Source organism: Lynx canadensis, chromosome E3, assembly GCF_007474595.2.
Source record: "Lynx canadensis isolate LIC74 chromosome E3, mLynCan4.pri.v2, whole genome shotgun sequence".
Classification (NCBI taxonomy): Eukaryota; Metazoa; Chordata; class Mammalia; order Carnivora; family Felidae; genus Lynx; species Lynx canadensis.
The window spans coordinates 32,045,147-32,063,965 of record NC_044318.1 but is presented as its reverse complement, the minus strand read 5'-3'; the positions used below and the strand labels follow the sequence as shown (position 1 = coordinate 32,063,965).

Here is an 18,819-nt window from a genome sequence, read left to right as displayed (position 1 = left end):
GGGGTTACATAGCAAAGTTTTGACAAATGTCCTAGTTGTTAAAAAGTGAGATCAGAATGGAGCAGTGGGTGGAATCTAGGGTAATGAAATGGCCTTATTTTTTTGCTTAAAGTCTTGTATTTTGGCCCCCAAATTCAGCTTTTCATTATTCCATGTGGTGCGGATGGCACTTAACAATAGTACCTGTTGGGGGCAAAGAGACCTAGGGTGTTGATTGAGATCGCAGTAGGAATTCAGTCTGATTGATTTTCAGAAGTTAATTTAAGCAGAATTTAACACTGCAAGATAATATTAAAACAAGTATATAAGTTAGTTTTTGTTGATATCAAATTACCCCAAAGATTTCTTACTTCTCATGATTCTGTTGGTTGGCCAAGTATTTTTGGTTTAGGCCAGCCTCAGTTTGGCTAGATGAAACTACAGTGGCCCTGGAAGTTTCCTAGCAGCAAGCCCTTCCTGTCTCTCGAGCACTTTTCAGGCCTTTGCTTGCCTTATACTCGATAATATTCCACTAGTTAATGTAAGTCACATGACCGAGTGCAGCCTATGGGGTGGAGAACTATATTCCATTTCTTCATAGGAGGAGCTACAAAATCATAGTGAAAAGGAAGATGTGTACAGGGTTGGGAAGAAATATTATTACCACTTTTGCAAACAGTCTGGGCTTGATACATCATGTGTAAATTCATGTCACTTACACATTCAGAAGTGACTGTTAGGTAACATGGTGATTCATTGGTGAGTGCAAGGTGGTACCTGCCCCTTAAGGACTTCAGTCTTCTTGGGGAAAGGAAAGGTATACAGTTAACGGTACAAAGTGTTAGGAATCGGCAGCATGTTGGGGCGCCTGGGTGGCTCAGTCAATTAAGTGTCTGACTCTTGATTTCCACTCGGGTCATGATCTCACTGCTCGTGAGTTTGAGCCCCGTGTTGGACTCTGCACTGGCAGCATGGAGCCTGCTTGGAATTCTCTGTCTTCCTCTCTGTGTTCCCCTGCCCTCCCCCACCCCCTGCCCTCAAAAATAAATAAATAAAAATTTACCAAAAAACACCACCAAAAAACCCAGTATAAAAGGTGGAAGGTAAAACTTACACAGAATAAGCAGTGATTAGAGCTGCCTGAGAATTTTTCAAGAAGCATATGTAGTATTTGAATTAGGACCTGATGGATATATAATTTTTCTTTATGGGTTCTGGAAGTGTGTTTAGGTGGTTGGAAAAGCATGACAGCACAGAAGTGTGTGGTATGAGGAAGAATGTGAATATCATGACCCGAGTGTCGGTAACTTAGTGCAGGGTTTTTCTACATCGATATTTGGACCGTATTAGTCTTAGCTCCTGTAGGATGGCTGTCCTGTATATTGTGTGGCAATAGCATCCCTGGCCTTTGCCCGATAGGTAATATCTCAGTAGAGTGGTTTTCAAGAAACTGCTGTGCTGTACCATAGTTTATACAGCACTTTCATACACGCCAGTTTGTTTCACTTTCAGCTGGGGGAGTTCCCCCTTTCCCACCAAAACACAGATCTGTCATAAAAGCAGCAGTTATAAATATTAGCTCATTTGTTTGCTGAAGCTTGCAGTCTTGTATTCTAAGTAGCAGGCTGAAGGGCAGTGACCAGGGAGCCTCTTTGGGGGAAGAGAGTTGGGATGGGCAGGGGAATTGTATCCAGATCATAGAAAATAGTAAGCAGGCGAGATCCAGAGATAGGAGGGCTCTCTTCACCTGTATGAGGAATTGATTCTGGCCCCAAAAGATAAAATTCTTATTTTGCTAGCCCATGGCAGTTGTAGGGAGATGAACTAGGTTTTAACATGAAGTGAATCTCTAAAGGTGGGTTTAGGCTGAGTTCTTCCGGAAAGCATGCAGGTAGAGGGTAGAAGACATTCACTCGGTCTGTAAGAGGGAAGGGAGCTCTGGTTTGCTATTCGTGTGGATTGTCTGTATTTCGGGAAGTTAAGTAATTTTAGTATGTTTCTCTCCTTGGCACCCTCCCCTAATGGCAGGATTGGATGCTTATTATCATAATGGAAAAATAACCTGTGGTAGGGAATGTAAATTTCTTAGCCCTTTTCAGGTGTATGTAAGTATGCGTGAGCAATAAACATAACACAGTACTCTTGTTCTCATTTTGAGGAGAATTAAAAACACAAGGTTTGTGCTCTGTTATAGTTACTTTTCTTTGTATAAGCCCATGTATTATGAAGCACGAAGTATCTGGAATTCTGAACTCCTCAAACATGTGAGTTAATGTTTAATTGCTGGTATGTGTGAAAGTGCTGTGTAGACTATGATACAGTGCAGCAGTTTTATTTTTATAGCTTTATTGAGGTAAAATCCACCTACCAGTCACCCATTGAAAATGTACAGTTCAGTGATTTTTTTTTTTTTTTTTAATTAATTTTGAGAGAGAGAGAGAGCCAAGAGCACGAGCAGGGGAGAGCAGAGAGAGAGGAGACACAGAATCCGAAGCAGGCTCCAGGCTCTGAGCTGTCAGCCCAGAGCCCGACGTGGGGCTCGAACTCAGGAACCACGAGATCATGACCTGAGCCGAAGTCGGACGCTTAACTGACTGAGCCACCCAGACACCTCTCAGTGGTTTTTAGCATGTTCAGGGTTGTGTAACTGGCACCAGTGTCTGAGTCCTGGAATAAATATTGTCATTCCCCACAAAGAAACCCTGTACCCATTGGGAGTCACTCCCTACTCCCCTGCCCTCAAAACCCCCGAGCCCTAAGCTACCACCAGTCTGTGTTTCTAGAGATTTGCCTATTTGGGACATTTCCTAAAACTGGAAACCTACAGTATGTGGTCTTGTGAGGGGCTTTTTCGTTCGTTCCAGTGTCCCCCATGTTGTAGCCTGTGTCCCTCCTCTGTTTGGATAATACTGCATTTAATTTTGTCTGCTCACCAGCTGACAATTAGATTGTTTCCACTTTGGGGCTGTTTTGACTAGTGCTGCTGTGAACATTTGTTGACAAGTTTTTGTGTGGACGTTATGTTGTCAGTACTCTCCTCTGTACTTACCAAAGGGTGGAATTGCTGAGTCACGTGGTAACTCCACATTTTGAGGAACGTTGTGCCGCAGTTCTTAACCTGGAGAAACAGAAGAATGGATTCCACTCACTACTGAGTCTTCAAGGGTTAGGGCTGCGTAGGGAGATACTTTAAAAAAGCTTCCCCCTCCTTGGTTAAGAACTAGGCCTATAGTGGAAGGCATATAGGATTTTGAGCCATTAGGTATGGGTTCCATTCTGGGGCTCTGAGCCTTAATGTTCCTAACTTTAAAATGGGAATAACAGTACTAAATCATAAAGCGTTATCTGGAGGACCAAAATAGAAGTTACAATTTGGTAAAGAACCCATTTCTAATATGACAAAAGTTACTTAGAAAGATACGGAATAGATGGATACTTTCTCAACATGGTAGAGAAATCTCTTTTAAAGCGAAAGTCAGTATTTAAGAATGAAACACTGGAAGTATTCCATTAAATTCAAAACCAAACAAAGATGCCCATGATCAGTGATAGTAACATTGCCCTTGTGCATGCAGGAAGATGTGATTACAAGTATAAGAAGTATAACTACGGGAAAGAGAGTGATACTTGGAAACCAGAAGATTATGTAGGGAATAGGGGCACCTGGGTGGCTCAGTCAGTTAAGCGTCTGACTTCAGCTCAGGTCATGATCTCATGGTTTGTGAGTTCAAGCCCCGCATCGGGCTCTGTGCTGACAGCTCGGAGCCTGGAGCCTGCTTCGGATTCTGTGTCTCCCTCTCTCTTTCTCTCTCTCAAAAATAAAATAAACATTAAAATATTTTTTTAAAAATTCAAAAAAGTGTTGGATTTAACAAAGATTATGTAGGGAATAAAATGGGAAAATATACGAAATAATAATTGGTTTAATGACAGGGCTGAAATCTATGGTATATATACTATATACTGGTCCTAATCTGTATAAAGATACAGTGAAAGATTTTTATACAACTAAAATGAATGGAAAAAAGTTGTTCTTGGTAGGGGTGGGGTAGTGAGCACTAACCAGCAGATGTACAATCATTTGTATCAATAAACTAGTTTATATAAAATTACTGGCTTCAGCTTTTTTTTTTTAAACTCGTTTTTCAAAATTGGCTTTAAACTTTAATTGTAGATCTGATTAACAGGGTAAATTGTGGAGCGGGTTTGTTTGGGTATACCGTAACAGGTCGAAATTCAACCTTCTCAATCTTGACTGCCTCCCAGCCACTCTATTTTCAGACCTTTCTAGAAAGTACACTGAGAATACGCAGATACTTTTTTTTTTTTTTTTTTAATTTTTGAGAAAGGGAGGAAGACACAGAATCTGAAGTGGGCTCCAGGCTCTGAGCTGTTAGTATAGAGCCCGATGTGGGGCACGAACTCCTGAACCGCGAGATCATGACCTGAGCTGAAGTTGGCCGCTTAACCAACCGAGCCACCCAGGCACCCCTACACAAATACTTTTTGATTGGCTGTCTTAAGAATTCCACTGTGGGGCGCCTGGGTGGCGCAGTTGGTTAAGCGTCCGACTTCAGCCAGGTCACGATCTCGCGGTCCGTGAGTTCGAGCCCCGCGTCGGGCTCTGGGCTGATAGCTCGGAGCCTGGAGCCTGTTTCCGATTCTGTGTCTCCTTCTCTCTCTGCCCCTCCCCCGTTCATGCTCTGTCTCTCTCTGTCCCAAAAATAAATAAACGTTGAAAAAAAAATAAAAAAAATAAAAAATAAAAAAAAGAATTCCACTGTATGGATGTGTCCTAATCTAATAACTAGCCTCTTACCGAAGACCATTTAGGTGGCTCCAGACTTCAGCTGTTAGCAATAACGCAGTGAATCCCTTTCAAGAAAGGGAATTGCAGAGGGTCGCCTGGCTGGTTCATTTGGTAGAGCACGCAACTCTTGATTTTGGGGTTGTGAGTTCACGCCCCACGTTGGGCATAGAGCTTACTTTGAAAAGGGGGGTGGGGATTGCAGAGTCAAAAGGTTGTTGAGCAGTTGTAATTTTGATAGTCCTTTCCAGATTGCCCTCCGATAAAGGTCTTGCCCGTTTATAGTTTCCCACTGTAAGCGAGTGCTTTACCCACGCCATCACCTTCATAAGTCGTCTGACTTGAGATATTGCCCGTCTGATCAGAGAAAAAACGAACATTTGTAATGGACGAGGTTTGGGTGCTCTGCTTGTGTTTCCCTTTCTTTCAACTGTCCGTTCCTTTTACTCCTTTTGCTATTGCTGGTTGGTCTGAAATTCTTTTTTAGGTCTGTGTTAGAGAAATCAGCCCTTTCTCTGTGATGTGTCAGCAACGTTTATATCGTCAGAGAAAGAACACAGGGCTTGAAGCCACAGGGCCCACGTTTATGTCCCGTCTCTGCTGTGTGTTCGTGGTGTGCTTTGGGGGAAAAATCATTTCGTATCTCTGCCTCACACCCGTGAAGTAAGTGTGATGTCCGCCTCTGTAGAGTGGTTGTGAAAAAAACTCAGGACTTGGTGGCTGTCAGAAAAGCCCCGGTGCTTGGCCAGCTCTCCTGTCACCTGTGAGACCTTGCAGTTGGCCCTGATGAATATGAAGTTACATGACTGTTGTAGGATGTTCCTCTTCCTGAGATGTTTCCCTTCTGCACAGTGTTTATCCAGGATGGTTGCTGCCGGGGTTTTGTTTTTTTTTTTTTTTTTAAAGCCCAGCTGATGTTATTTTCTAATTAAAATTTCCTCTAAACTGCCCAGGTAGCGTGCTACTCTTCAGAAGATCCACCTGTGTGGCTGGTGACCTAAAGGGAATAAGTGTGTGCCCCCTCCAGGTTGTCTGTTTTCTGTCTTCACAGAGTGGTGGCGTGGGACACGTGCTAGATAGATGCTCAACAAATGTCTGGTGGATTATCTGATGGCATGGCTTTTCAGTACATTTTCCTTGTCATCAGACCTTACAGGACACATTCTATCAAGTTTTCCAGAATGAGTGTACTGGTGGTCTCCAAGACTACCCCCCACCCCCTGGGATGTGCATACAGTTGTGCTCAGGGCTGTTGATTTATTACGGTGAAGCCATACTGAGCGAAATCAGCAAAGAAAAAAGGTGCCTCGGGCAAAGAGTAAACCAGGCCCAAGCGAGAATCCTCTCCCCCAGGGGACTCCTGCTAGGGACTCCTACGTAGGGTGTGTGTGTGAAATGGTGTCTGCCAAGGAGTTTCATAAGAGATTTAGTGACCACGGGTTTTACTGGGACTATTCACATAGTACTTCCTGCCTAGCACATACCAAAAATGAAGACTCCTAGAAGGAAAACAGGTGTTTACCATGAACCACATTGTTTGCGCAAACAGTTTAGGGACAGGGAGCCATTCTTATCTGGGAATGATGGGAACCCTTCCAAAATTCAAGTTCTCAGATGCCAGCCAGGGGTCAGCTTTGCCGGCAGACCTTTCTAAAGATAGCAGTCTCCAGTTAACTCTTCCACGCAGACTATAATTCAAGTTTTTCAAGTTTAAAGGCGTTTTACTCAGGCGAGACATAGCTTCAGGTTATTTTGTAAAGTTTTTGTAGTTATTTAGTAGACTGGTCATCTCTAGAATACAGGATTCATTCTGTATTGAAGCAGAACACTTGAAAGTGTTTCTTTCCAATGGTTTATTCTTCTGTCTGTACAGCATATAGATACTGTGTCCGTTACATGGACGCTGATGCCCATCCTGCACGTTGTCACCTTGTTTTTTCTGTTTTTGGCATAGGATTTTCCTATACAGCAGTCACTGTGTTTATCTTTTTCATTTCTTCTTGGCCCTTCTGGGTGGTTAGTACTCCACACCTGAGGGCCCTAAAAAATGGAAGACGGGGCCAAATGTTATACCTAGTGTCTGCTAGCCTTCTTTTTTCTACTTTTCTTTAATAGACTTTTTCTTTTCTTTTTTTTTTTTTTTAAGAGCAGTTTCAGGTTCACAGCGAAATTGAGTGGAAAGCACAGAGTTCCCATGTGCCCCCTACCTGCCCTGCCACCGCCTGCCTGCACAGTGCCCTGTGCTGTCAGTGTCTTTTGACTGGTCTGTTAGAGTCAGTGGGCCTAGACCTACTGTCCATGGTTTGTTTGTTTACATTAGGGTTTATTCTCAGTGATACATGTTCTATGGATTTTGACGAGTGTGTAATGACATGTACTCGCCATTAGGGTATCATACAGAATAGTTTCATGCCCTAAACATCCTTTTTTCCACCTGTTCATCCCTTCTGTCTTGTTTTTTGGGGATGTGAACTCAGTTCTTTCTGGAGATTTTCAGCTCTCTTAAATCAAGATGTCTTGTGGTCACCACCATAACTGTTGTTTTGTAACTTCTTCGTAAGCTTCTGCAAGATAGGAATAGATATTATTTATTTATATATTTTTTAATGTTTATTTGTCCATTTTTTGAGAGCACAAGCAGGGGAGAGGCAGAGAGAGGGGGAGACAGACACAGAATCCAAAGCAGGCTCTAGGCTCTGAGGTATGAGCACAGAGCCTGATCTAGGGCTCGAACCCACAAACCATGAGATCATGACCTGAGTGGAAGCCAGACACTCAACCAACTGAGCCACCCAGGTGCCCCAATAGAAATAGATTTTAAATAAAGTAAGCCTGATTCAAGTTTTTTCTTATTTAAGAAGATTAAACATTTGAAGTTGTGCTCATTACGATTTAGGTCCTTGATAGAGAAGTTGAGGAAATTGTAAATGACTCAGTGCTCTGAATCTTGGGGTCAGAAAGTCCTCTAAATAGCTTTCCAAGAATCTTGAGGGTTGCTGATCTTTGGTTGAAAAGTCTCTGCATCAACTCTTAGGGGAGAACAGTTGACACTAATTAATATCTGATTCCTTAGCAGCTGGGATTTGGGGAGTTCTAGTTCTTAACCTGTCTGAGAATATCAGATTTTCTGGGTCTTTTTACTCCTCTGTTTATCTTGAACTCACCGAAAGAAATTTGAACTTGGACTAGTATCCTAGGAGTTGAAAAGACAAAGTTTCATTTTGTTTTTAAGCGGAACGTGTGACACACCAGAGAATACAGACTTTCTACATTTTCCAGCAGCCGTGACAGTATATTTTGGGGACCATATTTAAATGTGTTGCATTCGTAGAAACAGTTCAGTGACTGTTTTTGAAAAATAAGTCTCTCCCTTCCCAGATGATACATCTCTCTCATCTTCCCACATCGAACACTCTCCTTCTATCTTGGTTAAACCTTTTTTTGGACACTATGAGAATAATTTTTTTTCTCCCCTTTTCAAAAGTCCTCTTGACTCTTAAAACTAGCCTGTTTGGGATCTCTTGTTTGAACGTAAAAATCACAGGTTAATTCTCACACAAGTCATTTTGATCTTAAGGAGTTTTTGAAGTGCTTGTTTAAGGCTCCTAGAGGAACCTCATCTTTCCTTTGAGCGGACTTTTTAAGAGTCAAGTTTTTCCCTCTCACTTAGTTCTTCAGTGGCAGAGAACATCTGGGTATGTTCCAAATGTGGTCGAGTTACTATATCTAAAGGCGATACTGCCGTTTCATAATCTCCGTGTGCCCGTCTGGGGCAACCGTGCCGTCTTGACATAAGCACATTTCTGCCCGTGGGCTCTGCAGCCCTACTGCATTTGCAGCAGGAGACCTAACAGTATAGGGTACTGGTGAGGTCATTTGAGCTTTAAATAGTTGCCGGCTCTGGAAATAAGGACAGCATGATTTAGGGGAAAGGCCAGAACTCGATCTCAATGGCCTTAGGCACTCTGGCTTCTTTTTGCATCAGAGACAGTTATCAGGTTGCACTAGAGGCGAGTGTCCAGTGAATATAGGCTGGAGTCCTATGGTTTGCGTGGCTGAGGCTTACAGAGGCCTCTGCCTGTTTGAAAGCCAGTCTGGGGAGGTTTTTGTTTTTTTTTTTTTCAGGCTATATGATGTTAAAGTTTCTGGAAAGGAAGTGATGTAAGGTAGCTAAAGAAATTTCAGCTTTGAACAGAGAACAGGATGAAATGGAGAAGCGATACTTGATACAGAGATGTAAGCTAGCAGATTGTTATGTAAGAAATTTAGAGGCTTCTTATGCTGAGAATTAAAATGGAAAACTATTCAAGGCATTCTCAAAAGTAATTGCTCACCTCTTTGTCACTTTATTGAGTCAAGAGCACTTTACCGTTCATCTGATACGCTTTTTTAATTTTGAAAAAAATTAAACAAATTTTTTTTAATGTTTTAGTTATTTTGAGAGAGAGGTGGGGGTAGAGTGAATCCCAAGCAGTCTCCATGCTGCCAGCACAGAGCCTGATGCAGGGCTTGATGCAGTGACCCATGAGAGCATGACCTGAGTGGAAACCAAGTCAGACACTCAACTGACCGAGCCACCCAGTCGCCCCTCATCTGATACACTCTTTTTTTTTTTTTTTTTCAACGTTTATTTATTTTTGGGACAGAGAGAGACAGAGCATGAACGGGGGAGGGGCAGAGAGAGAAGGAGACACAGAATCGGAAACAGGCTCCAGGCTCTGAGCCATCAGCCCAGAGCCTGACGCGGGGCTCGAACTCACAGACCGCGAGATCGTGACCTGGCTGAAGTCGGACGCTTAACCGACTGCGCCACCCAGGCGCCCCTCTGATACACTCTTAATAGTAATTTTATGAAAGAGGCAGAACTCTTATTTTAACGGATAAGAAAATGAGATGCCAGGAGGATGAAATGCTTGCACCCAAGGTCACTTAGTAAAATGGTGGGCCTGGGAAAACCCCAGTCTTCTGGGTTATCTGAATATGCCTCAAATCATCAGGAGTGACAGTGTGGTCTGTGGGCTGAGAATAGTGTCTCCAGAGCCTAGAACATATAAAGAATTGGACGTGAGATGATACAAGCCGCCTTATTCTGGAGAAGTGGAGTTTCCACAGGGGCACGGGGGTCAGAGGTCATGGAACAGAAAGCACCTGTGTCCTGATTTCCTTCTGCACAAAAACCCTGTCTCCTCACTCTGTGTCTCATGTAGGCCATGTCTGGGGAAGGTCCTGTTCTCCAGCATTATAATGGGGAACCAATAATGCATAGCAAAAGGGTAACATAAGAAAAGCGGCTGATGAGTTTAAGAAATACTTGCAGATACGTCATTTGCCGGATATTGTGGGAATTAGCGAGCAAAGCATGATTAATTCTTTCAAAGAATGAATTGCTTGCCGTAAATTAATATGCATGATTTGGTTTGTGTTCTGATTTAATTATCTCCTCAGAGATACTGTTTAATTTATACAACCAGTTGCACTAAGCATAACCCTCCCCACCTCCCCAGTTTATAAAAGTGCCATACAGACCGAATGTGAATGATTCACACGTACGAAAAAGTCTCTTGGTATCCCAACTCCTCAAAATAGTTTTGGTATATCATTTTGGATTATGTCCTCCCCCCACTCTTCACATCTATAAGTAATATAACACTATGTAGAGTGGCCAGTTTTGTTTTTTGTTTTTTTTTTTTAATTTTTTTTTTAGCGTTTATTTATTTTTGAGACGGAGAGAGACAGAGCATGAACGGGGGAGGGTCAGAGAGAGAGGGAGACACAGAATCTGAAACAGGCTCCAGGCTCTGAGCAGTCAGCACAGAGCCCGACGTGGGGCTCGAACTCACGGACCGGACCGCGAGATCATGACCTGAGCCGAAGTCGGACGCTTAACCGACTGAGCCACCCAGGCGCCCCTAGAGTGGCCAGTTTTAACTGGGGTTGGAGGGAGAGATGGGGAAGGTTTCAGAGAGGATACGAATAGAGGATATTAACTTTTTTTAATGTTTATTTCTGAGAAAGAGAGCTCAAGCCGGAGAGGGGCAGAGAGAGAGGGAGACACAGAATCCGAAGCAGGCTCCAGGTTCCAAGCTGTCCGCACAGAGCCCAATGTGGGACTCAGACTCACAAACTGTGAGATCGTGACCCAAGCCGAAGTCGGATGCTTAACCAACTGAGCCACCCAGGCGCCCCTTAACTTGGATTCTTGACACTTGTATAGTATTTCAGGGAGGGGAAGAACAAAGGGCAGAACAGCGAAGTTTTTGTTTTGTTTAGTTGCAATTAAGGTGTCGTGACTGGAGCCACAGGTAGGAGAGGACAGGACAAGGGAGGTGTCTGGTCCTCTGTAAGACTTTATGAAATAGTGAATGAATCATGGTTCCTGATGTTGTGGCTTAGCCATTGACTTAGTATAACTACCAGTGTAGATAGGATAGCCAGACAAATAAAAAATGTGCCTTTGGATAGGAATAAAAAGCCCTATCCTTGTAAAATTTTCTATTTCACATGTTGTCAGACAGCGGTGTCTGGCTCTGATATGACAGACATCAGGTAATATAAATTAAGTCAGTGCAGTGCTACTGACTTTCTTATTCTAAGCAGTTGTGTGGTAGTCCTAAAAATACAGATCATTGGCGGGACATTGCTTTAACTTCCTCAGGGTGATTAATCTTTGGGGTGATGAAGATCGAAACTTGTCCAAATGCCCACATGGAAAGAAGCATTAATTCCTATTGGCCACCTCAGCTTAGAAATACCTTGCTCATCTCTCCATTCTTTTGTGTTACTCGTAGCATTAGGCCGAACACAGCAACAGGTCCGTGTTCTCCCAGTTGCTGACGTATCTCTGTGGCCAGACTCAGCCCCATGCCCCCGGTGGTTTTGATTTCCCTTCTGAGATTTGTAATTCATACGGTCTTAACACAAGAGCAGAAAAGCCTTCTCATTTCTCAAATGTCAACTTGAAGTTGACTCACAATATTCTCCCTGAAGAGGGACGGAACTGAGTAGACAGGACGAGGTTAGAAGGAAAGGGTCAGTCTGATTTCCTAAAAATCTGTTGAGGTGGGTTGGCCACCTGTGCTTAACGACCCCCGGGATTTGGTAGGTAGGTATGTAATGTTACAGGAGAGATCTGTTGACCTTTTGCAACGTAGATCAAATTTTGGTTTGTCCTCTAGGAGCTCGACTTTGATCGTTCTTCGGAACAGCTGTGTGCTAAGGCTGTGTCCTTTCCCGGGGAGGAAGCAGGGGTTCGGGCACCACTGATGAGCAGCAGTGTTTTCCTTCTTTGTTGTTCGTTCCGCCTCCATCCCCTTCCGTACACCCACACGGCCTCAGTTCTCGGCTGTTAATCACTTTAATCAGCCGACGAGTCTGTTTGTGTTTTAGTGGCACAGAGATAGGATTAATCCACTGCCATCATCTGGACCATAACGACTCCTCGTTCTCTCCTCCTAATAGGTGACAGAGCTGAACGAGCCACTGTCCAACGAAGAAAGAAACCTCCTGTCCGTGGCCTACAAGAACGTAGTCGGGGCCCGCCGCTCTTCCTGGAGGGTCATTAGCAGCATTGAGCAGAAAACCTCTGCAGATGGCAATGAGAAGAAGATAGAGATGGTCCGTGCTTACCGCGAAAAGATCGAGAAGGAGTTGGAAGCGGTGTGTCAGGATGTGCTGAGCCTGCTGGATAACTACCTGATCAAGAATTGCAGTGAGACCCAGTACGAGAGCAAAGTGTTCTACCTGAAGATGAAAGGGGACTATTACCGCTACCTGGCTGAAGTGGCCACTGGAGAGAAGAGGGCGACTGTCGTGGAGTCCTCCGAGAAGGCCTACAGCGAGGCCCACGAGATCAGCAAGGAGCACATGCAGCCTACTCACCCCATCCGATTAGGCCTGGCTCTTAACTACTCCGTTTTCTACTACGAGATCCAGAATGCGCCGGAGCAGGCGTGCCACTTGGCCAAGACCGCTTTCGACGACGCCATCGCCGAGCTCGACACTCTGAACGAGGACTCCTACAAGGACTCCACTCTCATCATGCAGCTGCTCCGCGACAACCTAACGCTCTGGACGAGCGACCAGCAAGACGACGACGGCGGAGAAGGCAACAACTAAGGCCCCCAGGTGGACTGGCAGCGCACGCTGATGCTCCTACCGCAGTCTTTATTTTTTTCCCATGAGTGGGGGGTCGGGTGGGGGAGGGGAAGGGAGGGACGACCTTCCCAGGGAGAAGCCCACGACCTGTCCTGTCTTTGATCGCCTCTTTGACGTTTTTGCCAAAACACCACTAGTGGAAAGTCAGGTTAGCTGTGCTGGTATTGGAATAGCAGCCTCACACTGGCATACGGACTGTTCTGTAGATGAATGCAGGTGGAGCTGTCTGTCTTGAGTCTAACTTATTGCCAGAGTAGGGTTTGGAGTCCAAAAGAAAACTGAAAAATGGAATGGCCCTCATTCAGGAAGTTCTGTGGTTCCAGTAAGGATTTGTATGTACATACGCTCTTAATCTTAAGTTCTGGGTACTTCCTAGCTCATCTGTTTTTAGCCGTGCATTTTTGTTTTGTTCTGTTGTGTTTTTTTTCAGGGTGCACTCGACCAGCCAGGGAATAGTGTAAATCCCAAACTGACAGACTTGGGACAGAAGGTATATTTATCCTTGTGGTTTTAGGCCTTGCCAGTTTTCTGAAGTCTCCGATTAGTTGACAGTATTAACACTAAATTGCAGTTTACAGTATTTCTACATGACAGCCATATGTAACATCAAGCCATCGAGTGTGCATTTTTCTTTGCTGGTTCTTTTGGCTTTCCATCCTTAGTCGGCCTTTACCCGGGTTGGTGTTGCTGTTCCCTGTCTCCTAGGCCAAAAAGGCTTGCCTGAGGAGAATCCGAGCTACTTTAGGTTTTGGTTAATAGGTGCTTGGCAGGTGGCTGTGGGATTTTTGTCTTTCTTTCCTCTTAACTTCAATCCGCCACAAAAATGGATTACTCGCTTTAATAGAAACGTTACACACCACAAAAATAGAGAAAATTCAGGTCTGTATGTCATTTATTGTGTTGATATTTTCAGAGAACTCCTGATTTTTAAGCTGCCACAGCTCCTTCCTCAGGGATCATGCTGCCATTTCACTCTTCACTTGAGTGCTCCCCACTGTACCTTCTGCTGGCGGCGCCCAGGGGGTGGAGACGCTGTGGGGCTGCAAAGGCTGGGCCGTCCTCCTGAGAAAGTCTGCGGTGCAGTGTGTGAAAATTCAGGTGCTAGAAGCTTACTGGTAGAAAAATCCAGAAGGAAGAGCTCTTCTAGTCATACACATTCTGTCCAATGGCGGGAGCCTCCGTAAGCATGTCAGTCTTTTCCTCCCCGAAAACACTCCTTCCCCGAGTAATTGTTGTAGGAAGATGAACTAAAATCATCCTCGGATAATAAATAACTCCTATTTGACCAAAACTTTTTCTATATATCTATATTTTTTTCTTTTTAACGAAAGCATCGAAGCTGGAGAGTCCTTTTCTCTCGCGCGTGGTCGACGCATGATTTGGAATTGAAGGGAAACGACCTTGCTGTTTTCCACAAATTTGTTCTCAGTTAGCCTTCGGTCCTTCATTTCTCATTTTGGAAAAAATCCGTCTGAAAACGCGAACCGTTGAGTATGTGTTCAGTCTTTTTTAGAAGATCAGTAACAGTGTGAACTCCCGAGACAGGTAATGACGCCAGACTTGTTTTGTCTGTTTCTTTGTTTTATTTAGTCAAGGAGAGGTATGAGTAATAATTGAGGAAACACTGACCGTTGCTTTTGCTGTTACCAAAATTGAACTTACGGTTAGGAAATGGATACGTGTGACAGGATCCAGGTGACCGTGAAGACCAGAAGTACGACGAATTGATGCTCTGTGGCATCGCACAGTTTATACAGCGTGACTTTCCTTAGAAGGTTCCCTCCATACGCTAGAGCAGAAGTCCCAATTAACTGAACCCTAGCAGTAAACTCCTAGAAGAGAGCTGTACAGCTTTTGTGCCATCACTGGGGCCTAAAGTCAATGCCATGGATGGGAAAAGATTGGGGGTGGGGGGAGGGGGTAGGTGGGGCTTTTCCTTAACTTATCTTCATGTCCAGTGAGCAGTGTTGTGTCCTTTCTTGTAGCATTTGGAAATGATTTACTGGAATTACAAAACCTATTTTTTCTTTCAAATTTCAGCTTTGGCTCTGGCTGCTTTTTAGAATAATGCAAGATAAAATTATACCCGAGGGCTAAAAATGAAGAGGGGATGGGAGACTTGATATTTAAGCAGCTTGAATGGTTTCTTTTCTTTTCTTTATTTTTAAAGAAATGCACTTGCCTCTGATACTGTCTCTCCAGTGAAATGATTACTCCTCCATTACTCTATTGATACAATATTGTGCATGCTAGTGTTGTATTTCTATACAGTAGCTTGAAATTTATTAACTTATACTGTAGGTGTTATGTATTCCTATGACAAAAAAAAATTAAGTCTTCAAATTTTTTAAAGTTTTTTTAATTTAATTTTTCCTTTTGGGGGTACAGTTTGCTCTACCAAATAGTGATCGTAACAAATTGATCTGTTTTGGATGTTGCTATAGTGACATGCAGTTATATATTTTGTTTTTAAGGGGGGGGGGGAAGCAAAAGAAACACCAGTGTTAGCTTAATCTTAATGTCTGGTGTTTGTCATGGTGAAATTATAACTATTACAGTGTAGGAGAACAATGAAGATGTTCTCTGAATGAGCCTCTGTGCTTTTTTGTCATGTTATGCAGTGAACTATTTTTAAGGTCTAATCAGTGATTATTTTTCCAACTCCGTGTTTCTCTAAGGAATTCTTTCACACACGGACCATTCTTAGCAGTTTTCCTCAGTGATGGAATATCATGAATGTGAGTCATTATGTAGCTGTCGTACATTGAGCAAATAAACTTACAGATCTGATGTCAGTGCCACTTAGTTTTATTTAATGAGTGTAATTTGCCTTTGAAGGTTTGCTTGGACGGGGCCGGGGGTGGGGGGGCTCTGTCCCCCTGTCTGCTCAAAGAAAGAAGTTGGACTGGGGGCAAGGGACAAGACTATCGGAAAGCGCCTCTAGCTAGGAGTCCGACCGGGTTTGCTGACCTTGAAAAACCGTAGCACCTTTGGAGCCTCCGTTTCTCTTACAAGAACGAGCACGTTCAAGTAGATCTCTAAAGGTCCTTCTGGGGGTATCATTTGGGAGAAGCACAGACCTGAGTTTGAATCTGGCTCCCTTCTGGGCCTCGGGCAAATTACAGAACTTCTGAGCTTTGGGGGTGGGGGGGGGGGGTGGGTGTGAATGAAAACTGGGTCACGTGCCTGGTTTGGTAACTCCGTTAGTTTCCCAGTATTGTTGGAGATCTCATAAAGTCTTAGATGAGGTGGTTCTTTGCACTTAAAGGTGTTGGTAAGTAAAACTGTCTTGTGGTTTTAGCCCCTCTGAGGTGGCCAGCAGCCTTAGTTGGTGTGGGCTGAGCTCTCAGTAGCCCACTGTTGGCTGATGGCAGCTGTCAGAGTGTGGCCACCATGAGAATTGCATCCCTGGGTGTGTGGGGTGTGTCCTGCCTTGATCACTGTGGGGAGGGATATTTGTCTGTAGGAAGGAAGAATGCCAGGACAAAGGCTTTCCTCGTCAGGTTGGGTTTGCTCCAGGAAAGAGGTGGAGGGTTGTGGGTTTTTTGTTGTTGTTGTTGTTTTAACTTTTCGAGTAATCAGAATTCACATTTTAGGAATAACAATTTGTGTGACCGAGTTTTTGCCACGTGCTGGATGAATTCACCCATGTTGGCTCGTTTGTCACTCAGAACCACCCTGAGAGTGCCCCTGCAGGCATAGCTGTGGAAATAGAAGTGGCTGCCGTGCCCAAGTTCCCAAGATGTCACAGCCCCAGTCCTGGGCCCTCCTGAACTTGGCCTACAAACACCAGGCTGCTTTTGCTCAGCCAGGAAGACTAAGAAACTGAGCGTCAGCCAGCATCAGCACATGGTGATTTAGCTCTTTCAGTGCAGGAGATATTGAGGGTATAGACCATCAGACGACATTTTGCCAATAGGACAGTAGAGGTACGGGCATCATCAGAGCAGTCAAACTGGGTTAAGTATAACAGGCTCACCAAGGCTCATCAGAAAGAAGGGTTAGCTCCTGGAAGGTGCTGCCATTATACTCCTATTTCTTCCATGTAACTTCCCATTATGAGTGCCTGGAATTTGCTCAGAGTACTTGGACGGACACTTAAATTTCTCTTGAGCTAGGATGCTGTCTGTTGCTGCATTTCTATCCAGTTTCGAAGAATATCAAAAACCAGATACTAAAAATAACTCATTTGTTTAATAAAAACCCATGACATGTTAAGTAATAACTTCAAGAACAGTAATTATGTGCCCCGCCTCCCCCCCCCCCGCCAAAAAAAAAGGGCTTTTTTTTTTTTTTTTTAACGTTTTTTATTTTTGAGACAGAGAGAGACAAAGCAAGAACAGGGGAGGGTCAGAGAGAGGGAGACACAGAATCCGAAACAGGCTCCAGGCTCTGAGCTGTCAGCACAGAGCCCGACGTGGGGCTCGAACTCACGGACCGCAAGATCATGACCCGAGCCGAAGTCAGCCGCTTAACCGACTGAGCCACCCAGGCGCCCCAAAAGAGCATTGTTTTTACAGTTTTCCTGATCTCTTAGTAGAGGTCAGCTGGACTCTATACCTGCTCCTGCACTCGATCTGTTGTGATGTTTTTTTTTGAGCTGAAGTATTTGGAAAGGGAAAAAAAAAAGGAGAAGTAGTTGGAAATGGATGGCCTTAAAGAGGTCAGGAACTGAAGGATGCCCCATGTTAGGCACCAATGATCGAGTCCTCTTCCTCAGTGCACTCCAGAGTGTTAAAAATAACATTGTGTGAAGCAATTAAATAATGGTGATGGGTAGGGGTAGGAGAGCAATTAGGAAGAGTGGATCCACTCTACTTGGGGTGTCCCTGTAAAGCAGAATTCTCCATTCCAAGGCTGGGGCGGAAGGGCCGTCAAACGAGATTTAGTGGCAGGGCACTTGAGTGTAGCAAGCGAGTTGCTGTTCGGTGCCAGTGCAGTTTTCCCGCACTCTATTTATGTGTAATTACCACACGCGTTGGCCTCTGCGCTGGTCAGCTGAGACTGCGTGTTGACTAACGCTGGCTGATCGGAGTGGCTGAGAGTGGCCGTCCCCTCCTGGGTGTACAGTTCTCCAAGCGTGGAAAAACAGCCTGCCGAAAACTAGCTGGGTAACACTTGTCTAATTCTCGGAGTTGACAGTAAGCGGTAACCCAGCCTAATCAGGACATTACAGTGTGGTATACCAGCTTGCTCATTAGTCTGCTGGTTTGAATTTTACAGTTCTGGTATGGATTGGGATAAATGGTCGAATGGGAACGGCCACAAACCCTGCCTCTAATGAACCAGATATCTGTGGTCAGTGAGAGAGAGGGTGGGGGCAAGAGTGGCTGGGTCAAGGTGACAAGAACCTTCAGTACCAGGTCAAGTTTGTTGGTATCTTGTTTGTACTTCATCCACACCTGGCAAGACAAACGGGTCAGGATTTCCCATTTAAGTAGTACTCTGAGGTGGCATTCAATTATCCACCTGCAGGAGCGGAAAGTCGGGAATTTGGGGAACATTAGCTGGTTTGGGGGGTTTTATATCAGTAGGTAGTGCAGGCACATGAAAGTACACCAGGGTGTAGTCTAAAACAGGCTTTTGTATTGTCTTTGAGCTAAGACTGGTTTTCCATTTTAAAAGGGTTGTAAAAAAAGTGCAAAGGGACAGTATATTGCCCACGAAACTTAAAATGTTTACCATCTGGCCAGCAGTTGGGTGACCCCTGGTTTATCAATAACTCACTCCCCCACACCCTTTTCCCAGCCATCCGTTTCCTCCTCTTAGAGGTAAACCACTGTTCTCTATTCTTACCTGGCTCAGTTTGAGACAGTAGAGTTGACTCTGGCTTTGAGATGGAAGGTTTTGGATACTTTAACCGTGTTTAGGGGCACCTG

The 18,819-nt window shown here is 44.3% G+C and overlaps 1 protein-coding gene across 1 annotated transcript in view; it reads left to right on the top strand.

Moving 5' to 3' along the window:
- The window catches only part of YWHAG (tyrosine 3-monooxygenase/tryptophan 5-monooxygenase activation protein gamma), a 28,228-nt gene extending 12,498 nt beyond the window's left edge, over positions 1–15,730 (top strand). The window contains exon 2 of the mRNA XM_030300065.2: positions 12,245–15,730. Within this exon, the coding sequence (XP_030155925.1) occupies positions 12,245–12,901 (657 nt within the window). The 3' untranslated portion in view covers positions 12,902–15,730. The remainder of the gene's footprint in view (positions 1–12,244) is intronic.
- The last annotated feature ends 3,089 nt before the right edge of the window (positions 15,731–18,819 follow it).